The sequence below is a fragment of the Mirounga angustirostris genome, unplaced genomic scaffold, assembly GCF_029215605.1.
Source record: "Mirounga angustirostris isolate CCGP_5_RB_7025 unplaced genomic scaffold, mMirAng1.0.hap1 SCAF_1, whole genome shotgun sequence".
Classification (NCBI taxonomy): domain Eukaryota; kingdom Metazoa; phylum Chordata; class Mammalia; order Carnivora; family Phocidae; genus Mirounga; species Mirounga angustirostris.
In genome coordinates, this window is record NW_026991709.1 from 67,108,881 (window position 1) to 67,129,870 (window position 20,990).

Sequence of the window (20,990 nt, forward strand, 5' to 3'; positions counted from 1 at the left end):
CTGATTTCCCCACCTCCCTCTTTGCTGGCTAAAACGAGTTTTCCCTTCTCTGTTCCTTTCCTCAGTCCATAGTGGCCTTTCTGAAGGATCCAAAAGGGCCCCCACTGTGGGAGGAAGATCCTGGAGCCAAAGATGTTGTCCACATTGACAGTGAAAAGGTAATTTATTCCCCATCAATTCTGGTAGACACTGGAAGCCTCCCACAACCAGGTGCTCCCTAGGGGAGATGTCCAAGGAAATGAGAAAGGGGAGTCTTCGGGGATGAGTTGTGCTTTCCTCCAAGGGAGCTGGGCTGCCAGGCCCCTAATATTTGTTCTTGCCAGCTCCACGGTGGAACCCACAGGAGATCACAGGCTGGCTGCCTGAGAGCTTCTTCCCTTCTTCACCACCTTATTTAATGTATTTTAATGGGTTTAGATTTTCCTTATAGGAATATCCATTTAAATGTCCTTTCCTTATTATGTAACTCAGTCATTGCTGGGATTGGCTGTGTGTTTTTAAAAGTGGGTTTTGTTTTTTGTTTTCTTTAAGAATAATCTCAGAGGTTTGGGTTGGATTTCCAGAGACTTGGGTCAGGTCTCTACAATTCTAATGTAAATTTGAACAAATTATTTATTCTCTTAAGCTTTCAATTCTGGATTTGGCTAGGATGGGGGGTCGGGATAGAACGGTGGTTGAATCATAGTCTCCATACAATCCTGACCCTCCCTTCTTTCTAAGCCTGCCCCGCCTGACCTGAATATGCATCTTTATCCATGGGTACTTTACTTGCTTGACTGTGCCTTCACATAGGATGGGCAAGAACTTCTTTGTTCTATTCCCCATGGTCTGTGAGGCAAGCCGTGCTGTATTGTAGGTGGAAGGAGAATGTCCTTTTTTTTTTTTTAATACGAAATACTCTTGACATACAGTGGTATTTTAGTTTCAGATATATAATAGTGATTTGACAGTTCTGTATATTCCATAGTGCTCACCATGATAAGAGTGGTTGCCATCTGTCATGATACGAAGTTATTACAGTATTATTGACTGTATTCCCTATGCTGTACTTTGGTTCCTGTTACTTATTTATTTTATAACTGGAAGTTTATACCTCTTAATCCCTTTCACCTAGTTCATCACCCCCTACCCCCTTTCCCTCTGGCAACCACCAGTTTATTCTCTGAATTTATCAGTCTGTTTCTGTTTGGTTGGTTTTGCTCATTTGTTTTGTTTTTTTTAGATATATAAGTGAAATCATAAAATATAAGTGAAATCACATGGTATTTGTCTTTCTCTGACTGATTTATTTCAGTTAGCATTATACCCTCTAGTTCCATCCATGTTGCTGCAAATGGTAAGATCTCTTTTTTAGGGCTAAGTAATATTCCATTGTGTATATATACCTCATCTTCTTTATCCATTCATCTATGGATGGACACTTGGGTTGCTTCCATATCTTGGCTATTGTAAATAATGCTGCAGTAAACATAGGGGTGCATTTATCTTTTCAGGTTAGTGTTTTCATATCCTTTGGGTAAATACCCAGTAGTGGAATTACTGGATCATATGGAATTTCCATTTTTAATTTTTGGATAAACCTCCCTACTCTTTCCATAGTGGCTGCACCAATTTATATTCCCACCAGCAGTGCACAAGGGTTCCTTTTTGTCTACATCCTCACCAATGCTTGTCATTTGTTTTTGTGATATGAGCTGGAGAATGTTTGTTCTTATCTTGATAATGTAAAATGTACTTTTTATCTTCTTCTGCCTTTCCTTCCCTTTTCATTTAAAATCATTGACCCTTAATGCTTGTTAGCCCAAAAGAAAAGGATGCCATTTATACTTCCTGGAGAAGGGATCATGTGTGATCATTGTGGGCTAACCCAGTAGGTCTGTGGCAATTTGAATTAAGGGGCTGGGCATCAGCATTTCTCTGGGATAGACCATGCCAGTATTGTCAGAAGAGAAAAAGCAGGGGCACCTGGGGGGCTCAGTTGGTTAAGTGTCCAACTCTTAATTTCAGCTAAGGTCTTGAGTTCAGGCCCCACAGGGGGCTCTATGCTTTTTTTTTTTTTTAAAGATGAGAGCATGTTGGGGGCAAGGGAAGATGGACAAGTGTCAGGAGGTAGTGACATCTGGGTTTGTAGTTATGAAAATACAAGCAGCCTAAACTCACTGTTGCTCCTAGGTAGATTTTGTGATAATGCGCATTTCTAGCCTTTCTGGAAAGTGAGTGCTTGCTACCTCCCTCCCCTAAGATGTTCATGTCCGAAAACTCCAAAGATCACTCTTCTATAACTAGAAATATCAAGCAGAAAAGTTTTTTTCACACCTGTGGGCAGTACTCTTATTACATTTTGTGCTGTCTTCTCTCCCGTAGAAGTCTAAGGTATAGCTGCCCTTCTGCTGATCGAGTCCCTACGTAAGATAACTAAAAGTTCCAAATTCAAGTTTGAATTGCCGATTCGTATTTGTGAGCTTAGAATTCCACACTGTTGAAGGCAGTTAAGCATCTTTGAATGTAATATTTGTTTCTACCTAGGGTATGAAACCAAATTGTTAGAGGCTCAGAAAAAATCTTTTCGTCTCAGATCTTTACCAGGTTTTATCTCCAGGGATTTCAGAAGATCATTTTCAGAGCATTTGCATTTTCTACCCGTTGTCAGGGTCAAAGATCTTAGTCAGTAATTCTTCCTTACAATGAGTAGAATTACATAATTCTAGTTACTTAAACAAGAGTGAACATTTTCAGAATTTAATTATAAAATGTTTTGAATTCCTACAAAATATTTGTAATATTTTTCATCTAACTGAAAAATTATAAGTAATACATATGCATTGTTGAAAATTTGGAAAATACAGCTTAAGCATAAGAGAAAAAAAAATTACCCTATCCCTTCCCATTGAGAGATACCCACTGCTGGTATTTTCTCTAGCCTTCCAGGCTTTCGACATAGTGCATACATAAATATTTTTACTCACAAAAGTGTCGTTGCATTTTATATGCTGCTTTGTAACTTGCTCCCCCCCCACTTAATGTAACATGCATATCTTATTGTGACATTAAATATGCCTCTTCATCGTTTTTAATGATGCACTAGTATTCCATTGCGTGGGATGAACCCTCATCTATTTACCTAATGCCTTGTTGCTGCCAGAAAGCTGCATTTTGTAATCTCCTTTTATTTTCTTTATTATTCAAAAGAGAAAAATCTCTAATTTTCTTCTATGGAAACCAGTTAGAGAGAAGCAAATTATTTTAATCAAAACATGCTCTGTCATTGTGCTTCTCTGCAGTCCTTGATAGATCTGCTTTTTCCGGAACATCATTGACTCTCGTTGGAAGAAGGATCTCCAACCCTGCCTTACACTGAAGTCTCTCCATTAGCACAGTTGTGACCATTTGTCTTTTTACATTTATTGTATTTATTTAAGAAATACTTATGTATTGCCTAATAACGTGCCAGATGCTATTCTAAGGGTTTTACAAATACAAATGATCTGTTTAGCTTGTAACCTCCGGGGGCTTGGGGGCTCGCCTCATCTGTATGCTTCTGTGCACACAGTGGACTCCTGGGCACATGGACGGTGGCAGCAGGGCTGGGGAAAGAGATGAGCGGGTGTGGGTTAACCCTGTGTTACTGTAACGAGCAGCTAGATCCCCATCTGGCCAAGTTGGGCTATAAGAAAACAACCCCCCCCCCAAAAAAAACAAAGCCACTACATAAATCACATGAAGGGGCAGCCTCATTGAGCCTCATGGGACACGAATAGTTCCTTGCAGTCTTTGAATTGTTCAGGTGGAGCTGAAGGTAAAGCTGGTAGCCTGGTGCTGACTACTTCATCACACTAAGTGGCCTTGGGAGGGGCCTCAGGTTCCCTGTCTATAATATGCGGGGATGGTACAGATTGTCTCCATCATCCAGCTCCTGATGGGCGGTAACTCTGACTGCATGCCCCACATCTCAGGTCAGACCTCGGGACTTCTGAATCCCACCCCCACCCCCGATGCTCTTCCGGCCGAGGCTGTGGGCCCCTGAGCAGGTGTTGCCTCCCTGTCATGTTCTTGTGTATGTGACCTGCCATGTTCTCTGTTTGTGTCTCAGGACTTCAGACGGCTCCTGAAGAAGGAAGAGAAGCCACTCCTGATGATGTTCTATGCTCCCTGTGAGTGACCTTTCTCCTTTGGGCCAGAGTTAGTTGTTTAGACTCTTGCAGGGGCAGCTGGGGGGTGGGAGGCAGGGGACTGGGAGCTTGCCCCAGCTCTCTGAAAGTGTGAAGGGTGTCCCTCATCCCACTCTCTCTCTCTGTGCCTCTTTGCCTTTTCACCTGGCTCCTCTCTTCCTGCTGTCCGCATCAATTTTTCTCTCACTAGAATCCACATCCTTCTGCCCTCTTTACCCTGAGCTCTACCCAGTGACAGTATGGCTCTCCTCTCCAGATCCTCCCGCCATCTCGCCATGTCCCATTCCCCGCCCTCTGCCTCCTGGGGGCCTGAAGCCCTTTCCCCCCCAGCTGCGGGCCTGGGGGAGCCAGGTGCCCCCGGAGCCGTGCTCCGTCTCAGCATCCTCTCTCAGGTATTGGGGCCGCTCACCATCCAGAGCCTGGCTGGCCTCCTGGGGCAGCTGTTTGCCCAGCTCTGGCTCCTGCACATCTCTGCTGGGGCCACCTGCGAGGTGTGGGGGGATCCGGACCAGGGAGGAAGGGGCCTCGTATTTTGGTTCAGTCTCTAGATGAGGCGAGAGGCCGTAGGAACAGCAGAAAGACCATTGAGATGACAACCAGAAGGCCTAGGTTCTAACTCCAGCTGTGCTATCAGCGAGCTGGGTGACCTTGGTCAAATCCTTCACCTCTCTGCTCCTCAGTTTCTGTTTCTGTAGGAGAAGGGGTTGGGTCAGAGCAGTGACTTTCAGAGTTTTTGACTGTATTTCATAGTATTCATGTAAAAATATTTTTCATTGCAACCTAGCACTGTAAGTATGCACAAATTATATATATACATATATATAGGTAAAAATTATATAATTTGTGCATACTTACAATAAATAAGTTGAATAAGTAAATAAGCCAAAACAAGTTTTACCAAACCATACTTACCCTTACTACTTGCCATCCACTCTGCCAGATGCAGTACACACTATTTTCTTTTTCTATTTTGTTTGATTTAGAAGTTATTGATTTTTCCTACTATGTCATAACTCTCTAATAAAGTGTCTGCAAACTATGGCCCATGGACTGTCCACCTTTTTGGTAAGTTAATTTTTGTTGGAACATAGACACGTTCAGTTTACACATTGTCTGTGGCTGCTTTCAGACTAAGCAGAGTTGAGTAGTTGACAGTATGTCCTGCAACGCCTCAAATACTCTGCCTGGGCCACCCCTGTGATCTAATGGGTCCCACCCCACCGATCGAAAATCCTCAGATTATAGCCTGCGGAAGGCCCCTAATGACTCTGTGTACTGCATATGCCCTTCCGGAAGCCAACGGCCCAAAGGCTGGGGCCATGCGTGGTGGGACAGGGGTGTCCTGTGGCCTGTCCGTGGCTTGGATGAGTATCAGAGGCTATGGCATCAAGGTTCTGTTTAGTTTTTTTGCTTTGTTTTGTTTTTTCCACTTTGGAACTGGTTTGTTTATTGCAATAGTATACATAAGACACAGCATAGGTGCTCAAATCAATTGTGTATCACGCTGCCTGGACTGGATTTCTGCCTAAGAGACGTATGGCGTATGGCGTATTTTCTTTTTCCTTTTTTTTTTTTTTCTTTAAAGATTTTATTTATTTATTTGACAGAGAGAGACACAGCGAGAGAGGGAACACAAGCAGGGGGAGAGGGAGAGGGAGAAACAGGCTCCCCGCTTAGCAGGGAGCCTGATGCAGGATTCGATCCCAGGACCCTGGGATCATGACCTGAGCCGAAGGCAGACGCTTAACCAACCGAGCCACCCAGGCGCCCTTCCTTCTTTTTTTATTATGTAAGTTTCAGGTGTACCAATTATAATTTGACCTCTGCATATACAGCAAAGTGATCACCCCCAAAAGGCTAGTTACCATCCATTACCCCACAGTGGACTCCCTTCACCCACGCCCAAGCCCCTTTCCCCTCTGGTAACCATTGAACTGTTCTCTGTATCCAGTAGTTTGCTTTTGTTTTGTTTTTTAGATTCCACATGGAAGTAAAGTTATGTGTTTTTTCTTTCTCCTTCTGACTTACTTCACTTAGCATAATGCCCTCAAGGTCTATCCATGTTGTTGCAGGTGGCAAGAGTTCATTCTTCTTTATTGCTGAGTAGTATTCTATTGTATATATGTCCCACATTTCTTTATCCATTCATCCATTGATGGATATGTAGGTTGTTTCCGTATCTTGGCTATTGTAAATAATGCTGCGATAAACATGGGGGTGCATATATCTTTTCAAATTATTCTTCCGATAAATACCCAGTAGTGAAACAGCTGAATCATATGGTAGTTCTATTCTTAATTTTTTGAGGGATCTCCATACTGTTTTTCATAGTGGCTGCACCAATTTACGTTCCCACCAACAGTGTACAAGGTTTCCTTTTTCTCCACATCTCTGCCAACACTTGTTATTTCTTATCTTTTGGATAAAAGCCATTCTGACAGGTGTGAGGTGGTATATCATGGTTTTGATTTGCATTTCCCTGATGATTAGTGATGTTGAGCATCTTTTCTTATGTCTGTTGGCCATCTGTATGTCTTCTTTGGAGAAATGTCTGGGCAGATCCTCTGCCCATTTTTTAATCGGGTTGTTTGTTTTTCTGTTGCTGAGTTGTATGAATTCTTTATATATTTTAGGTATTAACCCCTTATCAGATATATGATTTGCAAATATCTTCTTCCATTCAGTAGGTTGCCTTTTTATTTTGGTGATGGTTTCCTTCGGTGTACAGAAGCTTTTTAGTTTGAAGTAGTCCCATTTGTCTGTTTTTGCTTTTGTTTTCCTTGCCTTTGGAGTCTGCGCCACAAACACATAGCTAAGATTCATGTCAAGGAGCTTGCTGCCTACGTTTTCTTCTAAGAATTTTATGGTTTCAGGTCTTACATTCAAGTCTCTAATCCATTTTGAGTTAATTTTTGTGTATGGTGTAAGACAGTGGCCTAGTAGTGTCATTCTTTTGCATGTGGCTGACCAGTTTTCTCAACACCATTTATTAAAGGGCCTGTTCTTTCTCTGTTGTATGTTCTCGGCTCCTTCTCATATATTAATTATCTGTGTATGTGTGGGTTATCTCTGAGCTCTCAATTCTTTTCCATTCATCTGTGTATCTTTTATGCCAGTACCATATTGTTTTGATTATTATGGCTCTGTAGTATAGTTTGAAATCAGGGAGCATCATACCTACAGCTTTGTTCTTTCCTTTCTTATGTTTCGACTATTTGGGATCTTTTGCAGCTCATAAAAATTTGAGAATTATTTGTTCTAGTTCTGTGAAATATGATATTGGAATTCTGATAGGGATTGCACTGAATCTGTAGTTTGCTTTGGGTAGTGTGGACATTTAAACAATATTAATCCTTCCAATCCATGAGTGTGGAATATCTTTTATTCGTGTCATCTTCAGTTTCTTTTATCAGTATCTTATAGGCTTCAGTATACCTACAGGTCTTTTACCTCCTTGGTTAAATTTATTCTTAGATATATTATTCTTTTTGATGCAATTTTAAATGTGATTTTTCCTTTATTTCTCTTTCTGATAGTTTGTTATTAATGTATGGAAATGCCACAGATTTCTGTGTATTGATTTTGTATCCTGTGACTTTACTGAATTTACTTATTAGTTCTAACAGTTTTTGGGTATTTTTAGGGTTTTCTATATATAGTATCATATCATCTGTAAATACTGACAGTTTTACTTCTTCCTTTCTGATTTGGATGCCTTCCATTTCTTTTTCTTGCCTAATTGCTGTGGGTAGGACTTCCAGTACTATGTTGAATCAAAGTGGCAGGAGTGGGCATACTTGTCTCGTTCTTGATCTTGGAGGAAAAGCTTTTAGCTTTTTCCTATTGAGTATTATGTTAGCTGTGGGTTTGTCATATATGGCCTTTATTATGTTGAGGTATGTTATCTCTATACCCACTTTGTTGAGGGTTTTTATCATAAATAGATGTTGAATTTTACTGGGTGCTTTTTCTTTATCTATTGAGATGATCTTATGATTTTTATCCTTTGTTTTGTTGACCTGGTGTATCATGTTGGTTGATTTGCAAATATTGAGCTATCCTTGCATCCCTAGAATAAATCTCACTTGATTGTGTTGTATAATCTTTTTAATGTATTGTTGAATTTGGTTTGCTAATATTTCATTGAGGATTTTTACGTCTATGTTCATCAAGGATATTGGCCTATAATTTTCTCTTTTTCTGATATCCTTGTCTGGTTTTAGTATCAGGGTAATTTTGGCCTCATAAAATGTGTTTGGAGGTATTCCCCTCCTCTTCAGTTTTTTGGAAGAGTTTGAGAAGGATAGGTATTAAATCTTTGAATGTTTGGAAGAATTCATCAGTGAAGCCATCTGGTCCTGGACTTTTTTGTCTGTTGGCAGGTGTTTTATTACTGATTCAGTCTCCTTGCTAGTAATTGGTCTATTTAGGTTTTCTGTTTCTTACTGATTTAATCTTAGAAGATTGTATGTTTCTAGGAATTTACATATTTCTTCTAAATTGTCCAGTTTGTTGGTGACCAATCATCCATACTAGTCTCTTATGATCCTTTGTTATTTCTGTGATGTGAGTTGTAACTTCTCATTTCAGTTCTGTTTACTCTTGAAAGCCTGCTTTGAATCCACCTTCTTGAGAAGTTCTTTGAGCAAAGACTCCTCCCATTTCCACCTGAGTGATCATGCCTCCCTGGATGGCTGCCCTTCTATGAGGTCATGGTGGTTCTGCCTGACTTGGGCCTGTGATTTATTCACCATGACAATAGCCTTTCCCCTGCCCCTGTTGATTGCTGGGTGTCCCTCTAACCCAGCCTCCTCTCAGACACCTTGCTTGCTTATAGAAACGAGACCCTGGTGTCCCACTTCTTGTTAGAGCTGGCTTTGCTCAGAATGATCTGCACTTTAACCCTGGGTCATTTTTTTTTCATTAATGTTCACTGGTTGGTTTCACCCCTTTTTGTTTCTCCTTGGAGGGATCTTATTAACTACCCAGCTGTGAGTTGCTTCAGGAATTGTCCTGCCTGCCCAGCCTCTTGAGGACAGGGCCTCCTATGGTTTGTCTCAGAAGCCTTCAGAACTCAATTCATTGGTTAAATGAGACTAAAACAGACTGTGTATCAGTATACAGTACGTGTTGCAAGGCAGGATCACGGTATAGCTGTGTGGGTTTCAGTATGACACTGGTTGATCACTTACCAAGAGTGGTTCCCTAGCAGTCTGCATTAGAGTCTGCGAGCCATCTCTCCACACCCCCTCCCCGGGCTGTGTGGCAGTGTGCCCCCCTCACCACGGCAGGCAGAGAGGCAAGCATAGTTACTGTGTTTATATAATGGAAGGCTAGGGTAGGAGAAGTGAGACCCCTTGTTGGTATCACAGAGCAATTAGTAGTTGGGGAGGGAGAGAGAAAACTCGGAGCTGGTAAGTTCAAATTTGTGGAGGGGTCAGATTGGATGGCCTCCTGGGTCCCAGGTACCCCAGGACTCTTTTGTTGTTGTTTTTATTGAAACAAACTTGTGCTTTTATTACACTTGTCCACTCAAGCCTTCATGGCTTCATAATTCAGCTTATTCCTGGAAACACACCAATTCCCTAAGTGGGAAGTCTTTTAGGACTCTGATCCTTTGATCATGTTTGGGGTGAATGAACCCGAAGGCAGTGGGAGGCTTTACTTGTGACAAAGAATCCGGTTCCTCAGGACCTACTGCCTATTCAGTAAATGTTTGTTGACTGAATTAGTGAGAAAGTAAAAGGGTGACTGCTCTAACTTTGGGGAGTTGAGAGTGACAGTCTTATTTCTTCCCCTGCCTCTCAGTCGAATCTCAGTCGAAGATAAATTCAGATAGGGATCACAGTACCAGCTCTATTTATGGTGAAGTTAAATTGGAAACTGGCTTGGCCCGGAGCTTCCTATTACTCTCCCATCACCTCTTCACCTCACTAACTTCTTCTCCCAGGACTGCTGGTCTCCGTCCACGGGGAGTTTGGGGGACATGGCGGGTAAGGCTGCTGCAGGCTGCAGGCGGGCGGAGCTGGACGAGAGGTGCCACCCCTGTGGGGACAGTTCATAAATTAAGCTTCTGACTGATGAATGTGGCCCAGAGGGTGTCCGACTCCCACCACCTCATCAAGTCACCAAGTAAAGAGTGGGTGAAAGCAAGTGCCCTCCCACCCCCACTCACTTTCCCTCCTGAGAGTGACAGCCTCTGTCCGCTGTGGAGGGGTTCCCCCACAGCCGCAGACCTCCCGGGGGCACACACTCAGGTCTTGTGTTCCCAGGGCCTGCCCTGCTGAGTGTCAGGCGCTGTCTCCACACCACAGAGGGCAAAGCTGAGGCTCAGACCGCATGGCCAGGCTTAGAGAGGCAGCAGATGGTCAAGGGGAGAAGCAGGCCTGGGTCTCCTACTCCTCGGAGCCGAGCTTCTTCCTCTGCTGTGTGGCCTCCTGTTGTCTCCACTGTGTGACATCCAGCTTGGGGCATGGGCACCTGGCTGAGGCAGCCTTGTTGTCCCTGTGTCCAGCCCTGTGAAGTCCCACAGTGGGAACAGTGTACCCTGACAGATGTCAAATTCCTTTCTTCATGACACTTGCGGGGATGGTGCTGTGTGGGCTGCTGGAGAGAGGTGCCTCGTGTCTTCTGAGGGCAGAAGCTGTGGGCTTGTGCTGTGTGCTGACCTGGCAACAGCTCCCACTCTCCTGAGTCTCCCGGAGTCTGAGGCTGTACTAATAGCATGAGCCTGAGCCCACGCTTCATATGCCGCTGTGTGTCCGGTGTGTGTGTTCGTCTGTCTGACAGGCAGGGATGTCAGGGAGGGACCGTGGGCACTTAGGGAGCTCCATGTCAAAATAGCCTGTGTCGCGTTTGGTCCAGTAGACTTGGTGTTGGGGAGGTTCCAGGGGTCCCAGGATAGCTTGGACCTGCTCACGGTTCTCCAGAGTCTGTGTGTGGCCCGGTTGGTAAGAGCACCTCTCTGATCTGTATTACTCTGCCCGCGGTCGGTCTGCCGCGGCGTTAGCTAACATGGATTAGAGCTTGTCAGCCTGCCGCTGCATGGCCCTGTCCCCCCTGTGTCATGTTGAGACGAGATCCAGCCTGACACAGGGTTCTGGGCAGCTTTGGTGTCTGCAGCCTTCAGGTGCATCTCAAAGCCTTTTTACAGCAGAGCGTCTGTCAGAAAGAATAAAAGCTTGTCATGTCAGAATTCCTTATGTCTGAAGAAACCAGTGCATGTGCCCTGTGGGGTCAGCGCCGAAATGTGGCCTGCTCCAACTGATGTGGGGTGGGGCATGCTTTTAAATCAAGGTCACTCTGAAGTACTAGTGGATCTTTGGGGCTTGGCTGTCTGGCCCAAGGCTTGGGGGGCCTTCACCACCCCAGGGGGAGAAGAGTGCAACCACATGGTAGACCACAGAACCCCATAGAGGGTTGAGCCAAAGACATTATAGAATCGTCCGATGTCAGAGCTGGAGGGGGCCTGAGGTTGTCTGCTCCAGCCCTCCTCATTTGCCAGAAGGAGCCATCAGCCAGAGAGGAGAGGTGACCTGTCCAGGGCCATGCAGTGCATGACAAGAAGACAGGCACTCAGGTGTGCCGATCCTGGCCTGGCGCTCCTCCCACAAGGCCTGAGCTGGTACTTTCACACCAGCCCGTCTCCACTCACTGCCTAATTATTCCTGTGGATGGAAGAAAAGGGCCGTGGAAATCCCAAAGCTCATCGTATCTGTGGTTGGACAGTTTTCTTCCTAATGGCATCTGGTTCATGTTCATTCGTAGCCCCTGACTGGACAGTGAGGGGAGGCTTTTAGCTGCGCTTTCCTGTCACCTCTTCTGGTTCCCGGAATTCCCGGTGAACTCATGATCAGCCCTAAATTATTCCCTGCTTTGCTCTTCTCCAGCCATGTTGTGTTTGCTTAGTCAGTCCCACGTTTATTGAGGGACTGCTGGGCTGTGTCCTATTTTCTGCCATTGAGACTGTAAGCTCTTTGGAGGGCAGGGCCTCTGCATCCTGGTCTTTCTGTGTTCCCAGGCCCTGGGGCAGTCCTGCCCTTCTGCAGGCTGGGTAAAAGTTTGCTGCCAGAGGTCAGCCTGAGGGGAGGGAGGGCAGGGCGCAGGGCTCTGGCACCCGGGATAACCATGTCTGCTTTCTCTCCTGCCCGTGACTAGGGTGCAGCATGTGCAAGAGGATAATGCCACATTTCCAGAAGGCCGCGACCCAGCTGCGAGGCCACTTTGTAAGTGAGGCCCCCGGGCCTGGCAGGGCTGGCCAGCTCACCTGAAGAGTCGATGGAGGAGGGGCTTAGGGTGGGGGAGGGCGGATTTGAAAATTGTGAGGACTTCCCCTCCTACTGCTGCCCATGCTCCCTGCGCGTGTGATCCAGACCTGTCCTTGGTGGATGGTGAGAACTCCACAGGGTTGCTGGGACCAGGAGAATCTGGCGCTTGTCCAACCAAGGCCAGTGACTTAATAGCCAGGAAACCAGCAAGAAGCACAGGTGGTATTGCTGGGTGGCCAGGGGCCATCAGTAGACCATCAGGGCTCCAGAATGACTGGGGCTGGGCTCCAAAGTGGGCCGAGGCTCCTGGTGCTGGGTAGTCCAGTGGCAAAGAAAGGGGCATGGTGACCAGTGGTGGGCCCAAAGCACAAGCGGGTTCAGGGGGCAGTTTCCTGCCAAGCTTGCCAGGGCTGTGGTTCCTGTGTGGTGGGACAACAATAGAAATGACAGCAGAGGGCGCCTGGGTGGCTCAGTTGGTTAAGCGACTGCCTTCGGCTCAGGTCATGATCCTGGAGTCCCGGGATCGAGTCCCACATCGGGCTCCCTGCTCAGCAGGGAGTCTGCTTCTCCCTCTGACCCTCCTCCCTCTCATGCTCTCTGTCTCTCATTCTCTCTCTCGCAAATAAATAAAAATCTTAAAAAAATAAAAAGAAATGACAGCAGAAAGAGGTAGTCCAGGCGGGGAGCTGGAGACCTGAGCTTGCAGGCACTCTCTGAAGGACGGTGTGCAGAGTATGTGGGCATGGGAAGCAGACAGAAGCCAGGGTTGTCTCGGGGATGCCCACCTTTCACGGACAGGAGGGGGAAGAGGAGCCACTGAGGAAATGGGCCTCAGGAAGAAAGAGCAACCAGGATGGTGCAGGAGGGGCAGGGAGACCGGGCAGTCAGAGCTCACCAAGCTGAGGACCCCTCACTGATGGTCCTGGTCATCTCTGTGCGGCCCCCACCCACCAGCCTTGTCTCTTCTCCGCCGTATGTCTGTCCAGTTTTGCACTTACCCTGAGCCACAGACATTTAGGGTTTTTTTTAATTTTGTTTTTGTTTCCATTGGCGGCAACAGAAAAAGAGTTGCTGGCTCCTCCAGGGAGCGTGGAAAAATCCATACACATTTTATGAAAGGTTGTGGGGAGGAGAGCCATCACGGTGGGGCTGGCCAGAGTCCCATGAAGGGAGTTCATGATATATATATATCTATGATATCATGATATTTATATATTTAAGTTGGTGATTAGTTCAAAGTCAATTTAAAAAGTTGACATGGCAGCACCTGGGCATGGTGACAGCCCCGCCACCTGGGTTGCCTGCAAGATTGGGTTGCAGAGAACTGGTGCTTTCTCTTTTGACCTCATTCTGGCACAACACCAAGGTCCTGCTTGTTTCTCACTAAGGAATTTTTAGCAACTTGCTGAGAGATGTTTGCCTTGGGGCACAGATACTTCACTTGGGGCAAGTTTCACTTTGCATTTTGGGGCCTCAGTAGATAGCATATTTCATGATTATTTCTCCTGGAGAAAAGACTTAATTACCTAGTGTTCTCCCTACCCACACTCGTTTACCCTTAGAAAACTCAACTTCCAGACTCTGTGGTGTGGTTGAAGTCACACAGCTCCAGCCCCGGTCAGATCACAAATGCCTGGCCAGCTCCATCAGAGTAGGCGAGGTCTTGGGGCCAGTCTTGTGTGACATCTGGAAGATGCTCAGCCAATGGCACATCTCCCTGCCGAACTTAGTATTCTTCCCAGCCCCTCCTGTGCTCCCACAGAGCTTATCCCTGCCATGCATGGCCAGGTCTGCTCCTCTTTGCTTTTATTCCAGATCCCGTTGTTCACCCGTTGATACTAATTATAATATGATTTTCTCACTGTAGTGTGAGCTTCTTGAGCACTGGGGCTGTGTTTGGTCCATGTCTGGTTCTTCAGCACAAGCACAGGGCCAAGCTCATAGTGGTACCCCATATGTGCTAACGAATGAATGAGGGAGTGTGTGGCTTATCACTCCTGGGGACGTTTTATTTTGAGCTCTGCATTTACTCAAAAAATGATGTTCCTCTTTTTTTTTTTTTTTTTAAGATTTTATTTAGGGCGCCTGGGTGGCTCAGTTGGTTGAGCGACTGCCTTCGGCTCAGGTCATGATCCTGGAGTCCCTGGATCAAGTCCCACATCGGGCTCCCTGCTCGGCGAGGAGCCTGCTTCTCCCTCTGGCCCTCCCCACTCTCATGTACTCTCTCTCTCTCTCTCATTCTCGCTCTCTCAAATAAATAAATAAATCTTTAAAAAAAAAAAAGATTTTATTTAGTTATTTGAGAGAGAGAGAGTGCAAGCACAAGTGGGGGGAGGGACATTAGGGAGAGAGGATCTCAAGCAGACTCCACACCTGATCCCACGACCCTGAGATCATGACTTGATCCAAAACCAAGAGTTGGATCCTCAACCAACTGAGCCACCCAGGTGCCCTGATGTTCCTCTTTTTAAAGGAAATCAGAGCATCAGTTATTAAGGACAGAGACAAAGTGGGAAGGATGTTTGTGGGACGAGGTCTTTCTCCTTGGCCTTGGGCTCACATGAGGCTCTTTCTCAAGATTAGCCCTGAAGATTACTTCTTTTAGGGGTACCTGCTTCCAAAAAAGAAAACAACAACAGTGCCTGCTTCTTCTGCCTGGGCCCAAGTCAAGAAACATAAAAAGTGGCCCTTCCAGTTCCCTAGACAACATTACAGAAGACTCCGTGGGGTCATCTGGGTGCCTGGAGCGCCTGGCTGCTCAAGCCCAGCTTTGGCTAGGTGTTAGTTACCTTGGCCTAAGGCATCTGTGTTGTGTGAAATCATTCATTTCCTTGCTTCTGTGTTTTCTTGCTTGGGGTACGTTTTGTTCTGTTTCTTAGGAAAGCACCTTTAGAAAGTTCTCATCCTTTCCCAGCTCCGTAACTGGGGAAAAGTGTGGCCACATGCACACGACCCACTCTCCTCTCTCTGCCCACCATCCTGGGTCAGGCCCTGGTTAGCCCACACAGGGTGATTGCGCGAGACTGCTGACTTCTCTTCCTGACCCATGACTTGCCCCTTACAGCCTGACTTGTTTATATTAAAAAAAGAAAAGGGTGGTGGGTGCCTGGGTGGCTCAGTCAGTTGAGCATCCAACTCTTGGCTTTGGCTCAGGTCATGATCCCAGGATCCTGGGATCGAGCCCTGCTTAGCGGGGCGTCTGCTTCTCCCACTCCCTCTGCCCCCTCCCCTGCTCATGCTCTCTGTGTCTCTCTCTCAAATAAAATAAATAAAATCTTAAAAAAAAAAAAAGTGCAGCTGGAAAACCCTCCAGCACCCCCTGAATAAAGTCCTGCTTGCTTAGCCATTAAAGCCTTTTCCAGAGTGAGCTCAGTGAACTGGTCCAGCCTTCTCTTCTACCCCCTTCTGTGTCCTACTGGCCTGTTAAACCAGCATATTCCCTGCTTCTTGGGCTGCATCTTGTTCTGTCTCACTTCCATGTCTGTGGAATTCTTACCTACCCTTGAGCACCAGCTCTGTGAAGCTTCCATCTTGTTCCTGTCGGATCATGAGGCAGAGCGAGTCACGCCACCAAACATGTGGCTCCAGGTCAGGCCTTGTGGCCTTAACTTTTAGGCTGAAACCAGTTTTGCCTCATTTGGCTTTACAGACTCCAAAAAGTGTTCGTACATAGTTGTTCAAGAAATATTTATCTCAGGGCGCCTGGGCGGCTCAGTCAGTTAAGCGTCTGCCTTCGGCTCAGGTCATGATCCCAGAGTCCTGGGATCGAGCCCCTCATTGGGCTCCCTGCTTGGCAGGAAGCCTGCTTCTCCCTCCCCCTCTCCCCCTCCCCCCTGCTTGTGTGCTCTCTCTCTCTCAATAAATAAATAAAATCTTTAAAATAAAAGAGTTTAAAAAAATATTTATCTCATTAATAAATGCCCCCAAGAGGCACAAGAGTACTACAGAAACCCTGAGAACTAAAAGTTCATCACAAGCAAAGATGGTTTGGAAAGGCTGCAATAGGAAGGTGGGATTCGGTTTGCCTTAAAGGATGAATAAATCTTAGGTAGAAATTGTGAGATGGGGAGTGGGCATCCTAAGCAAAAGGACTAGAAGACACAAAGTAACGGCCAGGGGAACACAGCATGTATTCTGGAAACTTGGGCAGAATTGCAGAGCTTCTTAGTAGTAATGAAAACGGCTAACATATTTTTAAATTTATTTTTGTAATTTAAATTCAATTCATTAACATATACTGTATTACTAGTTTCAGCGGTAGAATTCAGTGATTCATTAGTTGCATACAACACCCAGTGCTCATTACATCATGTGCCCTCCTTAATGTCCATCACCCAGTTACCCCTTCCCCCCCAACCTCCTCTCCAACAACCCTCAGTTTGTTTCCTAGAGTTAAGAGTCTCTTATGGTTTGTCTCCCTCTCTGATTTCATATTGTTTTATTTTTCCCTCCCTTCCCCTTTGTTTCTTAAATTCCACATGTGAGTGAGATCATATGATAATTGTCTTTCTCTGATTGACTTATTTCACTCAGCATTATACCCACGTCATTGCAAATGGCAAGATTTCTTTTTTTTGATGGCTAATATTCCATTGTATATATATATATACACCACATCTTCTTTATCCATTCATCTGCCAGTGGACATCTGGGCTCTTTCCGTAGTTTGGCTACTGTAGTCATTAACGGCTAACATATTTTGAGAGTTGTAGATACTTTGAGTGTTGTAGATCCTTTATCTGTACGATCTCTCAGTAATCACAAGAGGTGGCTGCCGAGGAGGAAACTGAGGCACACAGGCAACTGACTTGTTCAAGGAAGTGCATCTACTGAGTAGGGAGGACCCAAACGCAACATCCTGACGCCCGCACTTGAGCCTCCTGGCCGCCGTGGTATATTGCCATCTGCAGAGTGCCTTAGACGGCAAGCAGTCCAGCTTCCTCCCTGCGCAGCGGTCTCAGACTCTCCCATTCCTGGGAGAATAAAAAACCTAGACCCTAGGAAGTACACAATTAAGAGTTTTATAAGAAAGAAGAATTCGAAAATGAGTTAGGGACCGTACGGTCTTTGGGTGTGGCGTTAGATGCTAGCCCGTATTCCGTGGAATTGAAAGGTTTTGTGCAGGGAAGTGTTGTAATGAAAGAGGAGGATGTGGAAGATTAATCTCATGGTGGACGTGTGCAGACACTAGGGAGAGCAATTAGAATAAAAAAAGAACTTTAAAGTAGACAATTATTACTGGAACAGGCTGCTGAATCAGTCTGGGGAAATGAGCAGAATGGCCTTTAGAGGGTCCCAGGGCTTCTAGTAAGTTCTATTTCAGGCTTATTCTCCCCGTGTTTCTTGCAGCATCCCACAGATGAGCTGGGGGGAAAAAATCAGTGATTTAGTAAGCATTTATTGTGTGCCACTGTATGCCAGGCATTGTGCTAGATAGCTAAGACAGTTGGAAAGACATGTTTAGATGCCTTTAGGATGGGGCTGCCAGAGGTACAGGTGGCTTCCGTCACCAGGAGGATTTGGTAGGAAATCAAGAACTTGACGATTATTGAGCACCAGTTTGGTGCTGAGTCCTCTGACGTGGGTCATCTCCTTCAGTTCTCTTGAGAGCCTTATGATTACTTTCATCATCCACGTCTCCCACACAAGGATCCTCAGTGAGGGTGAGTGACTTGCCCAAGGTCACATGATTCCTAAGTGGATGCAGTCTTTTGAATCAAGTTGGTTGTTCATTGAGACTACTGTTTTCCTTTTTCTCTTCCTATGTTTCCATATATATTGTTCAGCACAGTCGGCTTCCCGGGTTTCTTCTCTCTGCTTCTGTGACTGCTCCTGGCTTTTGAACTTCCTTTCCTCTCCCCTCCATGCTGCCCTCCTTTGAGGAGCAGTCTTCCTGTGTCTGGCCACTCTGACTTCTTTCTCTCTGGGTTGTTCTTAGTATTTAGTAACACAGCTACTAAAATTCTCCTTTCCCACTTAGGGGTGTTGGATATGGGGGGCCCTGCAACCAGAACAAGTTCAGACTTCAGAGGTGGTCCAGTCAGGCTGTAGGTAATGGTTACAAACAGGAGAGAAGCGAGGGATCTAGCAGTCTGGAGGAAAGAGAGGCAGGCAGGTGGATTGTCATGAGAGCCACACTCTCTGGCCACATAGGAGCTGTGAGTTCTGAAAACGTTGCACACAAAGCCGAGGTGGACAGACGGAGGCAGGCCACAAGGATTTTGTGGAATGGCTGAATGGTGACTCAGCAACTTAGGAGAAGAGTACAACCTTCGTTGACGTGGGCAGGGAGAAAGCATATTATGCATACTTGGGTGGCAGTAGCCCCACTCTAGGACCTGTTTGAACTTGGTAGCAAGGCCAGGTGTCTTTCTCAGCCCTCAGAACTTTGTTTTTGCACTGGGGTGGCTCCCCTGTGCAGGGCAAGTAGAAGGAGACCCTCTACAGAGGGCCAGCACCTGGCCCAGACCCTGCATCTTCCAGAGCTCTGGGCTGTCATTCCCAGCTGGGTTAGTTTGCCTTGCTCCCCCGCTGCCCAGGGATGCACATCAGTCTGTGAGGTTCTGTCCCCTTCATCGGTTTCTGGTGGGACAGATGGATGGGCTGTGTGTAGACAAGGTGGGGCTGTCTGTGGGGCAAAGTGTGAATAGGCCTGTTCTCCCTTTGCTGCTAGGTGCTAGCTGGGATGAACGTCTACCCCTCGGAATTTGAGAACATCAAGGAGGAGTATAATGTGCGAGGCTACCCCACCATCTGCTATTTCGAGTAAGTCCGCTGCTTCCCTTCCGATGCTCACTCCCCTCCCTGATGGCATTTGCATCCCTGGCTGAGCCCACGTTGTCTGTCCACATTTCACAGGAAAGGACGATTTCTGTTCCAGTATGACAACTATGGGTCCACAGCTGAGGACATTGTGGAATGGCTGAAAAAGTAAGTGGGCGGTTGCCTCGGGGGTGTATGCCTAGAGGGAGGGGCCTTAGCTAGACTCCGGGGTAGCCCCTGGTCTCGGGGCTGTGGCTGGGGGCGGGGAAGAGAACCAGGAAGGGAAAGGTCCTGTTGTGCTGCCCAAACGGTGGTTTCTGGGTTGCTTCTAGGTGAGGATGGGGTCTTTGTGGGTTTAGGATATGAGAATCGGGAGGATTTGGTATGACTCTGGCCATGGTGACTGCCTTTCAAATAGTTCTTTTCCCCTTACTATCTATCTGATGGATAGGGGTATTTCTCATCTAGGATGTCAGTTTTGAGAGAGGCTTCACTGCAGGTCTTTCTGAAAATTGGATTGTCAGTTGAACACTTACTTCAAATACAACAGTGTATGAGGTACTGTGAAGCTCCTAAGAAATACTCTGATAACCTTAGATTTGCAGAGTGCTTTACCATTCACGTGCACTCCCCACAGATGCTGTTTCATGGCAACCTTGTGATCCCTGTTTGTAATGTGATTAGATCCTCGTAATCCAGAGTATCCCTTCTCTGGACCCCCCACCATGCTAGGCGTGTGACTGGCATGACCTTGATGGGTGTGTTGGATGGGGAGTCTGTCTCCCCCACCATGGGAGCTGGGGAGAGGCTGCCTCTCCTGGCAGCCTCCTCGAGCCATCCCAGCCAAGCACTTACCCTGCTTGCTTTGAGCTCTGCCTGTCATCAATTTGGCACATACCAGTCACTGCCATTGTGCGGCTCTTTGTGCATCATTCTTGGAATAATACCAGCTAACATTTTTTGGGCTCTACTTCATGGCCGACCCTATTCTAAAGACTATATGGATTCTCATGTAATCCTCAGAACAGCCCAGTAGGGAAGACATTATTCTCGGCCTTATTTAATGAATAAGGTAGCAGAGCACAGTGATAAGGAGCTTACCCAGGCTCCTGCAGTCGACAGGTAGCATGGCCAGGCTTGCCCTGGGCAGCTCCCCGGAGTTCTGCCTGGAGCCCCCTACCCCTTCCCCAGGTGCTGGCACGGTGGATATTCACTGACATCGTTACCTAAGGGGCACAAAGTGAAAGAATTAGTTATCCAAAGATACGGAGGTTGAAAATGTGTATTTTCAGAATGAGAAGGAGGATGAATTTTGTACTCCCCCCCCCCCCGCAACAAACAAAGAAACAAACTGTCAGATTCTAAAGGTTGAAACTCCCAGTCTTCTGTTCTGTGGGTCCCTGGCTGATAAGATAAGATACAACGGTAACACCATGTGTGCACGGCATCTTTTGTTTCTCGGGAAGCATTGTCCTATCTCTGTTCTCATCGATTCCCTCATTGCCCGCCCCTGCCCCCCATTCTCATGTATTCATTGTTTTAACCTGGGCCTTCACTCCCCTGTTTTCCTTTTTCATTTGATAGTAAGCATGTCCTCTGCTCCAGCCAGACACATCTTACTCTGCTTCGGGAGAAGGTTTCAACAAATAGCAATCTCATTTGTCACCAGAACATAAAATCTGTCTGCCTCCCTCCCCCTTCTCTAACCTTTTCTGGTTTCAAAATACACTTACATCTTTTTGGAAGGAAAAGGTTTAGTTTTTGTTTTTTTTATTGAAGTGTTGAGAATTGC

The 20,990-nt window shown here is 46.2% G+C and overlaps 1 protein-coding gene across 4 annotated transcripts in view; it reads left to right on the plus strand.

The window, feature by feature from the left end:
- PDIA5 (protein disulfide isomerase family A member 5) overlaps positions 1-20,990 on the plus strand; it is a 91,865-nt gene that overhangs the window by 37,597 nt on the left and 33,278 nt on the right. For all 4 annotated transcript variants that reach the window (XM_064570528.1, XM_064570456.1, XM_064570496.1 and 1 more), the window contains 5 exons: positions 66-158; positions 4,091-4,151; positions 12,327-12,394; positions 19,110-19,201; positions 19,295-19,366. In XM_064570528.1, coding sequence (XP_064426598.1) covers positions 66-158; positions 4,091-4,151; positions 12,327-12,394; positions 19,110-19,201; positions 19,295-19,366 — 386 coding nt within the window. The remainder of the gene's footprint in view (positions 1-65; positions 159-4,090; positions 4,152-12,326; positions 12,395-19,109; positions 19,202-19,294; positions 19,367-20,990) is intronic.